The sequence below is a fragment of the Vigna umbellata genome, chromosome 2 (assembly GCF_029865625.1).
Source record: "Vigna umbellata cultivar VRB3 chromosome 2, Vumbellata_1.0, whole genome shotgun sequence".
Taxonomy (NCBI): Eukaryota; Viridiplantae; Streptophyta; class Magnoliopsida; order Fabales; family Fabaceae; genus Vigna; species Vigna umbellata.
The window spans coordinates 29,474,721-29,494,913 of NC_142166.1; the positions used below are offsets into that span (position 1 = coordinate 29,474,721).

General features: G+C 37.2%; 1 protein-coding gene across 2 annotated transcripts; it reads left to right on the forward strand.

Moving 5' to 3' along the window:
* Positions 1–795: 795 nt before the first annotated feature.
* LOC148203763 (ribosome biogenesis protein BRX1 homolog 1-like) lies at positions 796–5,694 on the forward strand. 2 transcript variants are annotated; one of them, XM_088106539.1, is made up of 9 exons: positions 796–952; positions 2,235–2,461; positions 2,575–2,716; positions 2,981–3,059; positions 3,260–3,384; positions 3,852–3,953; positions 4,782–4,850; positions 4,936–5,034; positions 5,122–5,694. In XM_088106539.1, exons 2-9 carry the CDS (start codon positions 2,250–2,252, stop codon positions 5,251–5,253), a joined length of 960 nt encoding a protein of 319 aa, XP_087962665.1. In that variant the 5' UTR covers positions 796–952; positions 2,235–2,249; the 3' UTR covers positions 5,254–5,694. The 2 variants fall into 2 exon arrangements, with proteins under 2 accessions (XP_087962665.1, XP_087962666.1); XM_088106540.1 differs by having other exon boundaries at positions 801–2,156.
* The last annotated feature ends 14,499 nt before the right edge of the window (positions 5,695–20,193 follow it).

The window sequence follows — 20,193 nt, forward strand, 5'->3', positions numbered from 1 at the left end:
ACATAATAATAATAAATGAATTAAGATGAAAAAATATCAATTATGTTAAAAATATATATGTATATATACATATATATATATATAATAAAAAATAGGTTTAATCCTTTACTACATCCCTATTTATGTACGAATTTCTCAATTGGGTCCTCGTTTTTTAAAGTGTATCAAAATGGTCCCTAATTTTGAAAATTGATATCAATTGAGTCCTTTCCGTTAAGTTGGCTGGACGGCGTTAAAAAAATTGATGAGTGGATGCTGAGATGGCAAACGAGCGCTCGTCCACCAGCGAACGAACGCTCGTCCAGCAGCGAACGAACGCTCGTCCAGCAGCGAACGAACGCTCGTCCACCAGAGAACGAACGCTCGTCGACCTCTTACTGCTGGACAACCGCTCGTTCCACACTGGACGACCGTTCGTTCGGTGGTCGACGAGCGTTCGTTCGCTGATGGACGAGCGTTCGTTCGCTGATGGACGAGCGTTCGTTCGCTGGTGGACGAGCGCTCGTTCGTCATCTAAGCATCCCACTCATCAATTTTTTTAACGCCGTCCAGCCAACTTAACGGAAAGGACTCAATTGATATCAATTTTCAAAATTAGGGACCATTTTGATACAGTTTAAAAAACGAGGACCCAATTGAGAAATTCGTACATAAATAGGGATGTAGTAAAGGATTAAACCTAAAAAATATTATTAATATAATAAAATTTAGAAATAAAATAAAAACAAAAAATAGAAAAATAAGGAAAATCTAAAATGCCCAATGTAAAAACCTAATAGGGTTTTCTGCTTGCGTGGTATTTGAAAAAGGGAGAGGGGGACTGGATTTGAAAAACGGGGAAGGGAGCTAATTAGTTTATGGAATTCGGAAAGCTGGAAAGAATTAGAGGGAAGAAGAATACTGGATTGAAGAAAGAAGAAAATTAGGATTGTATTGGTTTCACACAACGAAGGTTATTTACCCAAATCTTATCTCTTTGCTTGAACTGTTTAAATCACTGGTCAAATTTTCTTATCTTTTGGATTTGTTCATGCGCGTTTTCTTAATCTTTGTTAGTTGTATTTCCTCTGTTCTGCAAATCTGATGCATGATTTCTTAGCATTATTGTGATAAATTTGTGTGTCATAATTTTTTGTGTCTCTGTTGATTCATGGATACGGAATAAACAAGAAACCATAAACAAAAAATGACAGACCCATTATCAGAGATGATTTAAAAAAAAAAATTAAAACCCAAGGTCACAAACACAGAGAAGAGATATGGCTTTTGATTTCAAAATTTTGGATGGTGAGATAATGAAAACCACGTCGCGCCAGAGAACATAATGCGGTGGTTGAGCGATGCTTCCGGCAAGTGGTTTCGTCAACACCAATGACGGTGGCGATGATTGAATAACGCAACGCAGGAAACAGTCAGCGGCAACGGCGCGGCCAGCGATCTCGGGGTTAGGTTAAAAACATATAAAATAAAAAAGTTAAAATAATAATTAGAAATTGGATCCGGAACAGGGGTGTGCTAACTGTCTTTCAAAAAAGAAATTTCAGAATTGATCTACCGTTTTGGCTCTGTTCAGGCGACCAACAATACAATCAACAGAAAGACAGTGGACAAGAACACAAAATAGCACACATTCAAAGCCAAAAAGTAATAATACACCATAAATTAAACTACCAAACAAGGCTACAAAAGAATGCTGAAGAAAACCAGTGAAGAAAACCAACCTGGATGAAAAAAAAAACAAACCAAACAAATGAGTGAGAAAAGGAAAAAGAAAGGAAAGGAAGAAGAAACTGAGATGAAGTGAAACGAAAAGGGAGAAGAGAGGAATCCGTGTGAGAGATGGGTGGGGGGCGCACGGAGAAAAAATAGGGTTTTCAAATTAATTAAAAAAATCCTAAATGATAAAAAGTAAAAAAGTTTTAACCTAAGGACAAGCGGAGGAACATGGTGTAGTGGTGGAGGCAGCAACACCCTAAAAGTCGTATATGTGGGCTTTCCGTAAGGCCCATCGGGAATAAAGGCCCAATTTAAGCGTAGTCCCTTTGCTAAGTAGAAAAACCTTTTGCCCCCATTGCTGCAACTCATTCGTTTATTCATTTGTCGCCACCACCGGCGAAATCCCATTCCAGTTTTTCTATCATCTCTTCCCACCCCAGGTGCGTACCTTGCTAAAGGGTCGTTGGCAATTTTTTGTTTTGTTTTGTTTTTGTGATTGTCGTTCTTGGTTTTTGCAGATTTTGAAGAAGAAAATGGTGAAGAAGAGAAAGCGCAGTGAGAGTGGTCAAGTTGTTGCACATCCTAAAAAGGAAGATGCTGCTCCAGAGAGACCGGTGAGGACCCTTCTGGGTTGGAAGGATAAGAGTCAAGTCACTGATGAAGTAGAAGACAATAACGTTGCTTCACCAATATTTAGGAACAAAGAGAAGGTTTTGGTCACTTGCTCTAGGCGTATCAGTTACAGGTACAACCTAATATACACCCCATAACTTTTAGTTACAGTTTTTGTTGCTTTTTCGAGTTTGGATATTGTTATGGTATTCATGGGTGGAGTGATTGTTTTCCATTAATTTGTAGGTACCGACATTTGATGTTGAACTTGGTGTCACTTTTGCCGCATTGCAAGAAGGATAACAAGGTTGAATCAAAAGAAACTAAAGGCGCCACCCTTAATGAGCTTGTTGAGCTCAAAAGTTGTTCTTCGTGTTTATTTTTTGAGGTATTTTATTTATATGCCACAAGGTTTTTTCAGTGCCGTGTTACTTCAATTTAGGATTGATATGTTGTGCTGTTCTCTAGACTAGTATTTGCATTTTTTTTTTTGCGCTATTTGGAAAACCTGAAGCATGCTAATGGGTAGGGGAATTCTTTGTTGGTCACAACTGTTGATGCTATTTCAATGAGATGCGGTCGTGAGTTTGAGTCTGGTCAACTTGTTATATTCTATTAGTGTCTTCTCTCATTTTTTATGTATCAATTTCAGTGCAGGAAAGCAAAAGATCTTTATCTCTGGATGGCCAAATGCCCCAGTGGCCCATCTGTAAAATTTTTAGTCAGTGCAGGTATATTCCGATTCAATCATTGTAATCTTAATATAACACTAGTTTGCTTGCTCTGATTATTTAGAGTTCTGATGTCTGTATACTCTAGGCATCACTGGTCATTCTTCCTAGTGAACTATGTCTTTTGTGTTTCTCTCTCTATCTCGACCATTTTTTATACACTTTTAGTGATTTTCCTTTTTCCTCCACTGTTTTTTCAGTTCATACAATGGAGGAGTTGAAGCTAACGGGAAATCACCTAAAAGGTTCTCGTCCACTTTTGACGTTTTCTGCAAATTTTGAAAAAGATGCACATTGGAAACTGTTAAAGGAGATGTTGTTACAGGTGTGTTGTTGGTTTCTTTTGTTGCAAGTTTTTTCGTTTTTGTCCATCTAGTTCCATCCGAGGAAAGATGGATTTCTGTAAACTTATGTTGATAACTCTAATATGTGCACTTTCGTATATAAGGTAAAGGTTAGCTTGATGATTTCATCTTATTTTTATGATTCGTGATGTTGTAAACCATGAATTTCCGGCCAAATTAAGAACAGCTTCATGTGCTTTCTACCAATTTAATTGGAATCTTACATTTTTGTCGTCATATATCTTCCTACGATTTTTTTCTCAATTTATTATGTCTGATCAATGAAAATTCAATTGATGTTATTGTTATGCCCATCTATTTTACATAGTTTATGTCATATATCTGTTTAATGTATATTTTCTGTGTGCAGTTCTCTCTATTTCTGATACTGTTGTTTGTTTACTGTATTTGATAATTTCTAATATACTATTTCTTTCCTTTTGTTTAGATATTTGAAGTACCAAAGGACCATAGAAAGGCGAAGCCCTTCCATGATCATGTTTTTGTTTTCTCAATAGCTGATGACCATATATGGTTCCGGAATTACCAGGTTTGTGTCTGAATTTCGGAATTACCATAGACTATTTTTGCATTAAGATAAAGGTTAAAAAATCCTGGAGATTATTGTTAGGAGCATCTTTTCTGCCTATTTCTATACAAATTAAGTGTATGCATTGTTATTATAAACATGTTTATTGCTCTTTTTAGCCACATGTTAATGATTGAAGTGAAGTTTGGGTCGAGCATTTTTAACCTTTACTCCTTTACTTTCTTATAAACATTACTCAATTATCAACTTATCTATACATTTCAATTTGAAGTTTTAGTTTTTGACAAGACTTAGATAATATATAAAGAATGGTTAACCACAGGAATTTTGAAGATGGAGGATATTTGACCATTATAATGAGTTTAAATTTTATCTACTACCGATGTAAAACATTTTATTTGTAAATACATTAATATGTTCCGCTATGGTATTGTTTTGTAAGCTCAAAGGTTAAACTATGATGCATGTAATGTTTTATTTTATTGACCATCTTTATTCATTTAATTATGGTCAGTCTTACCAGATCAGTGAAGATCGAATCAAGTGGGGATTTTGGTTTGACCTGTGCATGCCTGCGATAGATGTTATACTCCGTTTTTGTTGGACAATATACCGTTAGATTGAGTCATTTGTGTTATACTCATGACATGGTCATTAGAGGACAATTGTTACTATTAGTTGTTCGCAATACTCCTATTTAATTCGAACATTATATGGTTTCATTTTCTCCTACTATATAATATTGATTTTTCCATGAGACAATATTGTAGTATTTTCTACCTGTTGCTAATGCCTACTGAGGAATGTTACATCTTTATTCCCTTGCAGATTTCTACTCATCATAATGAATCAGACAAATTACCAAGGGGAGGCCTTGATAAAATGACATTGATTGAGGTCTGAAAACTGGTTCTTCATGTATCTTTTGATCTTTCAATTTCTAACATTCATTTAACCTATGAGCAAACTATTATTTGTTTAGGTCGGTCCACGGTTCTGCTTGAATCCAATTAAAATATTTGGTGGCAGTTTTGGAGGCCCGACATTATATGAGAATCCATTTTATGTATCTCCAAATCAGGTACCAATCAATATATTTTTAATGTATGCTTTGAATTTCTCTAGCTTTCTACTAATAATTATATCTGTCATTGGTTGGTTGTGATAGGTTCGGGCTTTGGAGAAAAAGAAGAAGTCTGGAAAGTTTGCTAAGAAGGTCAAAGCAAAGACAAGGAGGAAAATGCATGAGATGTCTAATCCTCTGGAGCCTGATGAGTTTGCAGATATGTGGAAAGATTGAACATTTGGTTGTCAGCAACAGCTTTTGATGTGAATTGCTTTATATCTTCAGTTGGAGATATAGGCTGTACTTCTTTTTCTTCAATGTTATTTTCTGTTATGGTTGCAGAGGCTGGTTGTTCTCTTATCAAACATTGATTTGGTGGAAATTAAATTTTGGCAGAGAAGGTTCCAGTTGAGTTTGAGATTAGGTTTGAACGATATGTTTATTGTGAGCTTCCACCTGTAGCGATGGAAGTTCTATCTGAGCTTTCATCTCCTGTGGAGAACAACCTTTCTTTTGTATCTCACCCACCCAAAGTAATCAGATTTTGGCCTATGACATTTTTACCATGTTTGTGTTTTCAATATGGTTTGTTTCGGGTGGCTCTTCGACAAAACAAAGAGATTGAAAGTATTTTAGTTGATTTGTCCTTTTTTAAAATTAACAATTTTTGGCTTCTTTATTGGTCGTTAATTTCAGGCGTACTTTTGTTTCTGGTTTTCTTAACAAAAGAGAAGGGTTTCCAAGGCCCGAATTGCGCCATGGGCTCCCAAGTTGTGATTTTTTTCTACACAGTAGGAATATCTCCCTGCACCCCCAAAAGTACCAAATGATCAAATTGCCTTTAAACAAACTCTTGAACTTGGTGGTACCACAAAATTATATCTTCTGAATGTTTCACAATTTAATTTATCATTTCGGAATGAATTTTTTGGAAGAGGCTATAAATTATTCCAGAAATTTTTTGGCACAAAAACACTTTTCTTTCGGTCTTATGCAATATTTTGAAAAATTAATCCGAAAAATAACAATCTAAACCTATGAAAGCGTACAAAGTCATGTTAAGTACTTGAATTATAGGACACTTTTAACTTTTTGATTGATCAAATTTAAGAGCCATAAGCCGATATTCTAGAAAAAACTATAAATTGATGATCTTTGGCTTGAAAAATATTACGAATGGAACAAAAGGATATATATACTTCCTCTTAAAATAGAAAGGATTTTTCTTGATTTTAAAATATATAATTGTGAAGGAAAACCGTGAGAAATAATAATAACTAATAAATCACTGGCAACTCATTATCCTATCTACCTAGTGTGATACCACGACATAGTTTTCATTATCAAATACTCATGAAAGCATGTCACGTCTCAAACATAAAATAATGTCCCATGTCGGTGTAGAACATTGAATAGTGTCCCATGTCGGTGTAGAACATTGGTATAGATATTACCAAGAATAGTAGATAATATATGTATAATTTGCCGTATTTTTCTTCCTCAAAAGGAAAACTTTGTCAACACACTCTTTTAATTGATAAATTTTGAAACAAAAACAAATAATCATAGAAACTAGTATGTTAAGATAACCTTTCAAAAAAAATATTGGAATTGCGTTATACTACGGATCATGTATGAGATGAAAGCAAGTTTAGCACGCAACTAAAATACTTCATGTCACGCTTTTCACCAAATTTTTTAATTGTTTTCACATTTTTAGTTACAAGCAGTATGAGAATATAGATAAAAGGTAATTCAGCATTCAAGTAAGTAACACGACCCTTCGGATAATCAACTAAAATCTTAAATTTATAATAAATATAATTATTTATCTTTTTATTTAAATTTTATATTTATAAATTTCGAGATAAATTTATAATTAACTAATGTAACATCCCAAAATACAGTAATTACCATAAATCAGGATTAATTACAATTAACAGTAAAATAAACAGTCTTTAATATTAACAGCATTCAGTGGTTCGAAACCGAACGGCTTCATTACAAAATAACGAGAGTATAAGAGTAACAGGGAATAAAGCGGAACGAACGGTTTTACAAAAGGATTAACCGAACGTCCAAAACGATCTAACATTAACAGCCTAACATCTACGAGCGCTCTAAGGCTCGGCCTTTACTTCAACTTCGACCAGATTTGCATCTTCCAAATTTTCTTCGTCTAGCATTTCTTCAAGAGATGCACCACCATCTGCTCACATCCACAACGGATGATCATTGCAAGACAAGACGAAGATACATGGACAGTAGACAACACAAGGAAAAACACAAGGGTAAGCTTACGTAATTTAAATTCATACTTCAACATTTATATTTAAACCATCACGCAATCAGCACATATACATATAACATCAATCAAAGCATAAATATACTAATGCTAGACAGACCGTCCGGACTGTATGAATCTGTGTAGTTACAAGCGTCCTTGCACCCGAGTGATGTAGTAACTGGGTAACACCAAACAGCTGCCACTCGAGGTAAGTCCGTTCTTACGTCGCCCATGTTAACTTATGGACTAAGGACCTCCTGCCGTTCCCACACATGAGTACCCCCTTCTACTTGAAGAGGCGTATCACGGAACATCAGGATGGACAGCGAGTCTTAACTTATCCACAGTCATACTTTACAAATCTCAATTTCCAACCAAGAGTCGTTCCTCCTTGGAACGCTCGTTCAAATCTCAAACTCATAAATTCACCTCATATATGGCTCGTTCATTTTATAATTCTCTCAACATCACATTTTCATTCTTAGATACACTTCTCAAAAGAAACGAACGTTAATTAACTGTATGGACGAACGCTAATTTAGATCAGGACGAACACTATTAAAAACAAACGATCGACATGAGGTCGAACGCTATCGAAGACGAACGCTCGACATGAGGTCGAACGCTATTGAAGACGAACGCTCGACATGAGGCCGAACGCTATTTAAAGACGAACGCTCCGGTATAAGACGGACGCCCTGTAGAACAAATGTTCGACATAAGGCCGAACGATATTAAGGACGAACGCTTCGGTATAAGACCGAGCGTTACTATTTCATAAAGTTTTAAATATATAAATACTGCTGAGCTAGACGAACGCTCAGATATTCCATTGGGGACGCTCATTCGCGAGCAGAATTCTTTCCAAATGAAAGAATTCCAAACTGAGTTATTTTAATGAAGACCGAACGGTTTAAGACCGTTCAGGGACGAGCGTCATTTATCAGTGGGAAAGAATAAAATTTCATATTTCTCAACCTTAGGAATTTTCCAGATTACAACAATTTAACTTAGACTTTATACTTCAAATGAATCTCAAATTGATGAACTTTATACTTTCACTTCCAGATTAATTCATACTCAATAATCAACGTCTTAATAATTCATGCATTATAGTATTCATCCATTACTCATACGTTTCAATCAGCATGCAGTTCAACAACCCAAAAATCATATCAGTAAACATTCATAACAGCACAACAGGACTCGTTCATGCAGATTAGAAAAACGCGTATACAGAGATTTCATACCCACAACCCACATCATGCTTTCATACAATCATACACGTATAAATTTAAATATATGTAAGCTTCCCTTACCTGGATAGCAGTGTACTTCCAAAAGCAAGATTCTAGGGTTTCCTCTAACCACTTCTTACACCCAGGTTTCGTTCAACAGTTCCCACGTAAAACTAAGACACCAAAAATCAACACAATTCAGACCTAGAACCCATGCATGCAAACAAAACCAGGGTTCGCATGAGACCAGAAAAGACGAAGCTTCAGACAGGAGAACTTACCAGTTCCGATCCAAATTCTGTTCGGTCCAAATGAAAGATCACAGCTGGACGAACAATCCTACGGTTCTGGAAAGTGAATTGGAGAAGAAGAAGATGAGTTACAGAAGAGAGAAGGTCACTGGTTCTAGAGAGAGATCAGAGAAAATGGAAGTCTGGTTCAGAGGAAGAAGATGAGTGATACAGGTGAGTGGAGGGTTTTCGAAAAACTCTTTTTGCTGAACTCACGTTCGTTTGAACGAACGTCTCCCTCGCTGACACCTGCATACCAAACTCTGAATTGGAAACTTCCAACGTGACAAGTGGCGTGTGTGCATGCAGAGTTTAGTGCGCAATTAATGCACTGGACGTGTGGCACGGCTCATTTATGGAAGCAACTAGGTGAATCAGCAGCATAATAAATACTGATTTGACACCTAATTACATCTCTAATTTACCGGGATCTCACAACTAACATAAACTTAATTATGATTCTATATACTTCACCTTTAAATTTGATTATTAGAAATATTTAAGTAATTGGTGAGTGTTCAATTGATCAGTTTTTTGATTGATTAATTGTTGAAACATCATAGTTAAGATACGTTTTCACTAACTACAATATTTCGTTTAAGTATATGAATAAACACCATCTAGATGATGATATAATATCATTTATAATATAATTTTAATACGATTTAAATCACATTATTTTTTAATCTCAACTTTAACCAGTCCTTTTAATATGATTTAGATTCACATTATTTATTCGTGAATCTCAACTTTAACCATGACATTTTTGTCCTTTAGCCAGGTGAATAGATATGATATTCCTCAATCATGACTTAAAATTATCTGATATGATCATTGATTTTCTTAATGGGAATCACTTTTCTAGAAGTGTAGTCTTTGGTTAGCACTTAAAGTCACGGCCACAAAATAAATGTTGGCCTCATGTAACTCCAAAAGAAACAGAACATATTCCAATGTTAACTCTTAAACCAAAAATCCAATCACCATTTCTTCTTTACATTTCTGGTTCCAATTGGCCTGAGACATGAACTGAGACATGTTATATTTAAATATATGTTTATGTGGAGTTGGAATATGTGAGTGCTGGGTGGCCCTCCAACAATTTTCTTAACCTCATCAGTTCATAAGTCTTAAAGACAATGACCCTTCCATCAACCACTCCCACTCACTTATTTTATTCCAATTTACCCCACAAAAAGATTTTCCTTTTTCCACCTTAATCCACCAACTAAGTGACCATTCTATTTTCCACATAACCCCATTAGTCACACACCAAATCCATTATGTCAGTCCACAGATTTCTCCTGTTAGAGTACAATGGATCACATAATTAAACCTCTTAACTAGCTTATTCCATTACAAAAAAAAACTAACCCCATTATGTGTTTCTCCACTGTTTTCCAATGCCAGACCATAATAATTATTATCATTATTTCTATCAATTGCTGCACTGTTGTCGTTCAACCAAAAGATCTTCATGTTTCCTCTTTCACAGTGTAAACGATTCTATAAATTTATATTGCTGAAAAAAATAAATATTTAAACCAGCTTAATTTATTTAACGAGACTCACATTTTCACAAGGTCTTTCAGGTACGGAATTGAGGTCCCTTACTCAAAGTATTCCAAACTGTCCATAAGATAAGTTGCTTGTCAAAGATATTTCGATCCTCAAGTCAATAATATGACCGACCAATTAATACATTAAGTGATGCATATAATGTGCATGATGATTTTAAAGTCATATATATATGAAACTTTTATTTATAATAGTTGTAATGAGTCTTTATCTTTTATTGTCCAATAACGACCTAATCATACATTAATTTGTATTACACTGTTAGGTCTTACTGACACGAGCTAAAGAAACTTTATTTATAATAATTATTTTTTTTAAATAAATGTTATATTGCACTTCCTCTTATTTTTAACAAACTATAATACTGTCTTTTTTTCTTGTATAATTGGGTGTAATAAGAAGTGTGACTAATAATTGTATTGTCGTGTCTCTTAAACTTTTAGGGGTCCTATTTAGAGACTTTAAAAGCACAACAGTTTCAGGTTTCTTGTTCCTTCTTTTGTGTTGGTTGCTTCATTGATACAACATCAATAATCCATTTGGAAGTTCCAAAACAACCAACCGAATAATAAATAAGTCACACATTATCCGAATTAGGTTCCTCAAAGATACTTATCAAGAATACAATAAGTGTGTCGTGATTTAGTTTATTTCCAAAATAAATCAGACTTTCATATTTTTTAAGTCATCTTTAAAAAGGTTGTTTTCAAGTTTAATTTGGAACAAAGAGACAAATTTAGGACATCTTTTAGATTTCCCTTTAAATTTCTACATATGTCTAATAAGATTAGTTTCTTTTCTATAAAGTTAATTTCGAGTTGAAAGACTTAAACAAACTTTAAAATGTGATTTTTATTATAATTTTATTTAAAATATTTTTTTCAAAAATTGAGTTTTTTTTTTGTTTTAAAAAAATTTTGAAGACTTTTTTACTTGGAAGCTTAAATTAATCCCTACTAAAAAAATGGAGACCTTCTTTTCTTAAAAACTTAAAACAAGGGTTTATCAGTTTGGACTTTGAAATGATCCTGATAACTCTAGAATCACCTAAAATTCTCTCAAAGATAACTTTAGTCTACTAAAATCACTTACATGAGTTTTCATAAATCATATTCTTAGTAAACTTTTGTCGTATTTGGTCAAATGATTTGATGAGTTAGAATTTGTGATCTCTGATATTTATATATATAATGTTAAATAAGAAATTAAATGTGCAATGTGAAAAATGTTAGTTGAAATGATGCTAAATCTTACTATACAAACTTATTAATTAGTCATACTAAAATAAAATAAAATATTGAAAGATGGAGTTACTATATATACGAGACAAGTTCCTGAGGCCCTCCTTTGGAAAAGATAGAAGAAAGAAAAATTGCAGCAATTGATGCTCCAAACACAAGAAAAAGAACCAACAATGATTTGAAGTTTCACACAAGACAACCTCAAAGAAAAAGAAAAACCAGATGGGCGTTTTAGTAACTTCCGAACACTCTCTTTCATGGAAGATCCGTAACTGTAGCAGTTGTACTTAATCATGGACTATAAATTGATTAAACTCTATCACATCCACACCATCCCAAAATCAAAAACCAGTTTCCAAAGAAAAAAGATTACAACTTTGTAAAAAAAAGTAGTAAAAAGAATGAACTCAAGCAGAAGAAGTGAATCGGAAGAAGGTGGTTTGAGAAAGTTGAGTTCTCCCATAGCTTACCTGTTTGGTGGCTTAGCCCTGATGCTCGCAGTCATAGCAGTTGCATTACTCATTGTTATGTAGTAAGGATATTTATGTAATAACATAAATATCTTAGATATTTTAGACAGTTAAAATATCAGTCAAAGCCACTAACCACACTTTTAGGTAAGGTGGTTATTATTATTTTGCTTATAAATACAGTGACAGGACCCAAGTCCAGGTACGTTCTCTTTATGCTCTAGAGATCCTGAATAATATTTCAGAGCAGTATCCAATTACTCTCTTGAGAGCTTCAGCTCCATAACTCACATCTGACTTGAGCGTCGGAGTATCTTTGCAGGTACCTCCCCCTCCTTTGGTGAATACGAAGGACAACAGTTGAAGAAATGCAAGCATCCCAGACATCCAGGAGCAACAGAGACACACAGGAAAATGTACACCGAAACATTTTGGCGGCACCTGGGTGTTCTAGGGCGAACATCGGCCAGCGGGAGTGTATCCCTTTATGCAAGTGTTGTTCGATGCACCTGGGTGTTCTAGGGCGAACATCGGCCATAAAGGGATACACTCCCGCTGGCCGATGTTCGCCCTAGAACACCCAGGTGCATCGAACAACACATGCATAAAGGGATACACTCCCGCTGGCCGATGTTCGCCCTAGAACACCCAGGTGCATCGAACAACACGTGCATAAAGGGATACACTCCCGCTGGCCGATGTTCGCCCTAGAACACCCAGGTGCATCGAACAAAGGGACACACTCCCGTTGGTAGATGTTCGCCCCAGAACACCCAGAACATCAACCGCTCGACAATCCATGGACGAGCGTTCAAGCAGTCGGCCGTTCGGCCTCAAAGGTGTTCGCCCTTTGGTTTCAACCGCTCGACAATCCATGTACGAGCGTTCAAGCAGTCGGCCGTTCGGCCTCCCTTTGGTTTCAACCGCTCGCCAACTCATGTGTATGAGCGTCCATTCAGTCAGTCGTACAGCGTCAACGCTCGACATCAACGCTCTACAATCAAATGTCAACGAGCGTCCACTCAGTCAGCGTTCGACCTCAACGCTCGACAATCAAATGTCAACGAGCGTCCACTCAGTCAGCGTTCGACCTCAGCGCTCGACAATCAAATGTCAACGATCGTCCACTCAGTCAATCGGTCGACCTCAACGCTCGACAATCAAATGCACGTCAACGAGCGTCCAAACATCGCTCGACATTCCGTTTCAACGAGCGTTCCATAAGCGCTCGCCAATCCGTATCAGCGAGCGTTCAAACATCGCTCGACATTCATGATTAACGAGCACTCAAGAAGTTGGCCGTTCGGCCTCAAATTTGTTCAACCTTTTGGTTTTTGCCGTTCGTCTTCGCCTCCTTTTTGTCCATCAAATTCCTTACTTGCACACGCTCTCTAATTACAGCAAAGACAGCCTCCATCAAACTCATAAGTCCTAGAGTTACCACGTTCATAAAACGGAACGGTTAACTCGGACTTGGGGGGCATGTTATGTAGTAAGGATATTTATGTAATAACATAAATATCTTAGATATTTTAGATAGTTAAAATATCAGTCAAAGCCACTAACCACACTTTTAGGTAAGGTGGTTATTATTATTTTGCTTATAAATACAGTGACAGGACCCAAGTCCAGGTACGTTCTCTTTATGCTCTAGAGATCCTGAATAATATTTCAGAGCAGTATCCAATTACTCTCTTGAGAGCTTCAGCTCCATAACTCACATCTGACTTGAGCGTCGGAGTATCTTTGCAGGTACCTCCCCCTCCTTTGGTGAATACGAAGGACAACAGTTGAAGAAATGCAAGCATCCCAGACATCCAGGAGCAACAGAGACACACAGGAAAATGTACACCGAAACACTCATCATAGCTTGTTGTTATCGTAAACATTATTATGCTTCGAACTCAGCCGGTGATGAAGAGAAAGCAGCAAAGATGGAGAAAAAGAAGGTTAATATTTCAGAGCCACAGATTGTTGTGATCATGGCTGGTGAAACCTACCCTACTTATTTAGCCAACCCACTCTCATCGACAAGAGACTATTTGTTGGAAGTCTTGGAATTCTTACGTAAATTAAGGATAAGATCAATTTATAATTTATAAACAAATACAAATCTTGTATTACAAACTGATTTTATAAGATAGAATTAGACTTAAAGTCTACTTTCTTTCAAACCAAATTAGGAGGATCACAATCACAGATTTTCTCCATCTGCGGTTTAATTTAGTTTCCTAACATTTTTGTAGTTCTTTAAACTCTTGTTGGATTGATCTCCTACGTTTAAATTGAAGAAAATGAAATGGATATCGTAGCTAGCTTTAGCACCGAGGTGTTGGTCTTTTCATGTAAAGTATTTCAGTACGAACTTTAAACTTAATTCCACGTTACAAAAATTAGTTTATATAATAAAATTTTCATGAACTTGTATATTTTAAATTTATCTTCTGAATCGTTGAGGGAGACTTCCAACATTGTTATTTTGTTCTGACCAACTTTGGATCAAGGAAATTGCGTTTGTTGAATCCTCGTCCAATGGGAAACTGATGAATACTGTAGAAATAAGTGGAAGAAACAAAATTAGCTTTCAGTTCAAAGTTAAAGAACTTCAGATGCGTCTCCAAACAAAGAAAAGGAGATGAAAGAAACAAAAAAATTTCAGCTTACAGTTTCATCTTTTGAACGCATAATGAAGTACACCAACTCATTTAGTCATGAGTAATGCATGATCATAAAAAAATAAATTTTTTGTATTTTTTTAAAAAAAATAAAAAAAAATGATGTCAAATAAATATAAAAATTTAGATGTGTTAAAAAATAATTATATATCTGGACGTTATAACCGAACACCTCACTAAAATCGTACAATGTCTGGACGAACGTTCAAAGATCAATCATCATCAAATACCGAACGATCGCTACGAACGATCACTAACTGGGAATAAACATCAGCAAAACCGAACGTTATCTATCATTAATACCGAACGCTTACGATCGAAACCTGAAAATACTTGGTCAAGATCGAACGCCAGCTATTACTGATACACCCAGATTGAACACTTATCGATCGAAACATCACAATACGCGATTTAGGTCGAACGCTAATGATTTCTTACTGATATCAAGACCGAACGCTCAAGATCCAAACTAAAGACTATCAAATCAAGACCGAACGCTCAACAATCAGAATTAAACCAAGACCGAACGCTCAAAATCAGAATCAAACCAAGACCGAACGCTCACAATCAGAATCAAGCCAAGACCGAACGCTCACAATCAGAATCAAGCCAAGACCGAACGCTCACAAACAGAATCAAACAAAAACCGAACGCTCACAATCAGAATTAAACCATAACTGAACCCTCAAGATACAAACCTAAGAATACCAACTTAAACGAATGACTACAATCACTAATTTATCAAAACGAACGCTCAGGATCACTTCCTGAAACTAACACTTTATGATGAACGCTTAAAATCAGTATTACTACAAAACCGAACGCTTATAATTTGTAATACAGAACCCAGACCGAACGCTAAATATCAATTTCGGAGGATACCAATTGAAAGACGAACGCCTACGACCACTATTTCACAAAGACCGAAAGCTCAAGATTGAAGCCTATGAATTTAAGACCGAACGCATACAATTAGTAGTACACCGAGACCAAAACTCAAATTAACCACTATTAAATTGAACACCACTGGGACGAACGTTTTGAGTATGGATCGAATACCTAGAGAACTATGTCGAATACCTAAGGTACTGAACGATCGTTTAGAATCCTGACCGAACGGTCATCACTTAATCCAGTACCATATGAACACTTTAACCGAACAGTATTAAATCAAGCCTGTGCGAACGGTACTAAAGCCAATTGTAACCGAACGGTACTAAATATCAACCGAACGTTAAACTCACTATGAAGGACGAACCCGAACGCTCGCTAACACAAGACCGAACGCTCCACAGATTTTGGCCGACCACTGTTTGGTCGAGCCATTTGGACGAACGTCCCATTTTGACCAAAATTGGACGTACGCCCGTTTCTGCAGAATTCTGCAGAATCGCACCAGAGTTTCCAGAAACGCAGAAACCCCATTTTTCATCCCCAAATTTCCAGATTTGCATCAAATATGTTAGAGTGGCAGCTTATCAGAGGAGAGGAAGATATTTTGGAAAAGCGGAACCGAGAGAGACAGGCAATGAAAACAGAGATGCAAAAGATTTAGAGAAAACGATTAATTTTCTTATTGAAGTCAGCAGTATATATGTACAAAAAGTAAACTGTCTAATGACAGTTAAATCAGTTGTGTTCTAGATTTACATTCCTAACACTCCCTCTTAAATCTAAATCACTAAGAGACCTAATTCCAAGTGATCTTCTAAGCTTTTCAAATCTATTCTGTCGTAGGGCTTTCGTGAATATATCAGCTTCCTGTTCATCCGTGTTGCAGTAGATCAGTTCCAGTTTTCCTTCGCTGACCCGTTCTCTGAGATAGTGAAATTTTGTTTCGATGTGCTTGCTCCGTCCATGAGATATTGGGTTTTTGGTTAGATTAATAGCTGATTTGTTGTCTATCCTTAAGCATGTTGGTCCGTGATGCTTGATCTTTAGCTCTTGCAAAATGGCTTCTATCCAAGTGCATTGACAGGCAGTCTCTGCTGCTGAGATGTATTCGGCTTCACACGATGAGAGTGCCACGACTGTCTGCTTCTTAGAACACCATGAGATGGGGGCTCCCATAAGCTTGAACAAATACCCGTAAGTACTCTTCCTGTCTACAAGATCACCGCTCCAGTCCGCGTCACACCATGCCTCCAAGATGTTGGTAGTGCTATCAATTTTTCTGGGAAAGTAAATTCCGTAGTCTAAGGTACCTTTCAAGTATCGAAGGATGTGTTTTGCAGCTGTCATGTGCGATTGTCTGGGATCATGCATGTAACGGCTGATGAGACCCACACCAAAGCTTATGTCTGGCCTGCTGTTACAGATGTAGCGGAGTGTCCCGACTATCTGTCTGTATAGCGTTGCATCTACTTTGCTTTCATCCTGCTGCAGTGAGAGCTTCATGTTGGCAATAACTGGAACTGATGCGCTGTTGCAGTCTTTTAACTTGAACCTCTCCAGAGTTTCGAGAATATATTTCTTTTGATTCATATGTACTCCCTCTTTGGTTTGTATAAACTCCAATCCAAGGAAGTATCCCAAGAAGCCAAGGTCTGTCATCTCCAGATCATTCTTCATCATAACTTTGAATTTTTCAATCTCTTGCACTGAGCTTCCAGTGACCAGTAGGTCGTCCACGTACAGACATATGAGCAAGGTACCTAGCTGATCACAGAACTTGACATATATTCCATATTCAACAATACATCTTTGAAATCCATACCTGGTGAGCAACGAGTCAATATGCTTGTTCCATGCTCGTGGTGCCTGACGAAGACCGTAGAGAGCTTTGTTAAGTTTATAAACCTTCAGTTCATTGTCCTTCTTGATGAAACCAGGCGGTTGACATACGTAGACTTCTTCGAGAGCCCCATTAAGAAATGCTGATTTGACATCCATCTGGCTGATACTCCAATTATTTGAATTGGCAATAGCTACCACGATCCTCACCGTTTCCAATCTTGCAACAGGGGCGTACACATCAGTGAAATCGATCCCAGGTTGTTGCAGAAATCCTTTAGCAACTAGTCTAGCTTTTAACTTTGCCACACTCCCATCGGGTTTGTACTTAGTTTTGAATATCCACTTCACCTCTATGGCTTTCTTGTAGGCAGGTAAGTCCATCAACGTCCATGTTTTATTCTTCTCGATAGCTGAAATCTCCTCAATCATAGCATCCTTCCAATTATCATCTTTGATAGCTTTCTCCCATGCTATGGTTTCAGTACCTGCAAGTAAAGCATAATGCAATATATCACCTGTGTCTGTAATGTCACTGTCTCGGAATAGCTCGTGATCTGCCAGTCTTGTCGATGGGAAACGCGTTCTTTTTGACCGCCTATTATTTACATCCTCTGTATTAACTGTCGGAGTGTCTTGATCATAGTTTCTCTCCTTAAACAACGTAGTAATCACAGTACTAGGTGAATTATCTGGGGTAGTCTCACATGTGTTACACTTGAACACATTAGATTCATCAACAATCACGTCCCTACTTATCACAATTTTTGATTTCACTGGATCATAGAGTCTATATGCTCCAGTTGGATGATAACCAACAAAAACGAAAGTTTCGCTTCTATCGTCCAATTTCTTTCTCAATTCAATTGGGACATGCTTATAACAGACTGATCCAAAAATCTTCAGGTGTCGCACGTCAGGTTTGTTTCCAGACCACGCTTCTACCGGTGTGCTAGTTGGCAAAGCTTTGGTTGGGCTCCTATTCAGTAGGTATGCTGCAGTTGAAACTGCTTCTCCCCACAGATGATGCGGAAGACCCCTTCCTTTGATCATACATCTGACCATATCAAGAAGCATGCGATTCCTCCTCTCAGCCAATCCATTATGTTGAGGAGTGTAGGGGGCTGTGACTTCGTGTATAATCCCTTTTTCAGTGCAGAATTTCGACATTTCTCCTGAGTTGAATTCACCTCCTCCATCAGTGCGGAGAATTTTGATCTGCTTGCCCGATTGCCTCTCGGCCATGGAGCAAAAATTAACAAAGTGTAAGTTTCACCTTTTCCTTTTAACAGATAAACCCAAATTTTTCTAGAAAGCTCATCCACAAAAAGTAGGAAGTATCTGTTACCTCCCAGAGACGACACGTCGAATGGTCCACATACATCAGCATGCACCACTTCTAGCAGCTGTCTTGCTCTCTTGTAGGCACGTTTCTTGAATACTGATCTTGTTTGCTTTCCTATGGTGCAACTTTCACAAACTTTCTTAGGTGCCTCAATCGTACAGATTCCACTCACAAGCTTCTTTTCTTTAGCTTCTAAAGTTTAGATGCCCGTAACGATAATGCCACAGCCAATTTCCTTCAACACTTGTTGCTTTCATGCATTGTATCTCCGCTGTATTCAGATCTACACGAAATGTGCGATTGCTGGCAATAGGAGCTTTGAGTATCATTCGTTGCTTTTCGTCGAACACTTTGATGTGCCCTTGTTCCATTTTCATGGTGTATCCTTTCTCGTGTAACTGACCAAGACTCAGGAGGTTGCTTCTCATGGTGGGTACGTAAAGAACATTATGCATGTATACTGGCCTTCCATCTTTGCGCGCAATCAATACCTTTCCCGTGCCTTCAGCTCTTATGGTACTATTATCAGCGAACCGTATTATGCTTTTAACACTAGTATCAAGATCGATCAGCCAATTTCGATTTCCTGTCATGTGGTTGGAACACCCTGTATCCAAATACCACGATGATCCCTCATTTGCATGGCTCATCTTCCCAGCAAGAGACACGTATTCTCTTTTTGCAGCATTCTTTGTGCAGTTGTCTTCAACTTCGCTTGTCTCAAGTACTTGTTTTCTTTGATTAATCAGATTCTCATCAGTATTTCTTCCTTGCGTTGTAACAGTCATTAGCATTACTTGATCAGAATCTGATTCTTGTTCGTCTTTCACTAGATTAGCTTCGTCATTCTTCTCTTTCTTGGTGTTTTCATTATGCCAGCATTCAGACGAATAATGGCCAAATTTACTACATGTGAAACATTGCACGTTTCTTTTGTCGACATTTCTTCTGCCACCTCTTCCTCTGAAGTTTCCTTCCTTTTGATCATAGTTAACGTCATCTTTGTTCTGATCTTGGTTATTAGCGGACCTTCCTCCGTTTCGGCCTCCACGACCACCTCGCATTCTGCCTCTTCCTCTACCAAATCCACGACCCTTTTGTATTTTGGCTTGTAATGCTTGGCTGATCTGTGTTGCATCTTGTTCTGCGGCTTTCCTTTCTAGCAGTCTCTGTTCGTGAGCTTCAAGTGAGTTTTGCAACTCCTCGACTTTCATTTTCTCCAAATCTCTACTTTCTACAATCGCCACAACAATGTGGTCATACTGGGGCGTTAACGTACGCAAGATCTTATGAACTATCTTCTTGTCCTTGACAACT

What these genes read in the sequence shown, in the direction of transcription:
- LOC148203763 (XM_088106539.1), top strand. Translation starts at nt 2,250, where the DNA reads ATGGTGAAGAAGAGAAAGCGCAGTGAGAGTGGTCAAGTTGTTGCACAT. An exon ending in AAAATTTTTAGTCAGTGCAG is followed by an intron (nt 3,060 to 3,259) that starts GTATATTCCGAT and finishes CTGTTTTTTCAG; the next exon opens with TTCATACAATGGAGGAGTTG. An exon ending in ATAAAATGACATTGATTGAG is followed by an intron (nt 4,851 to 4,935) that starts GTCTGAAAACTG and finishes TTATTTGTTTAG; the next exon opens with GTCGGTCCACGGTTCTGCTT.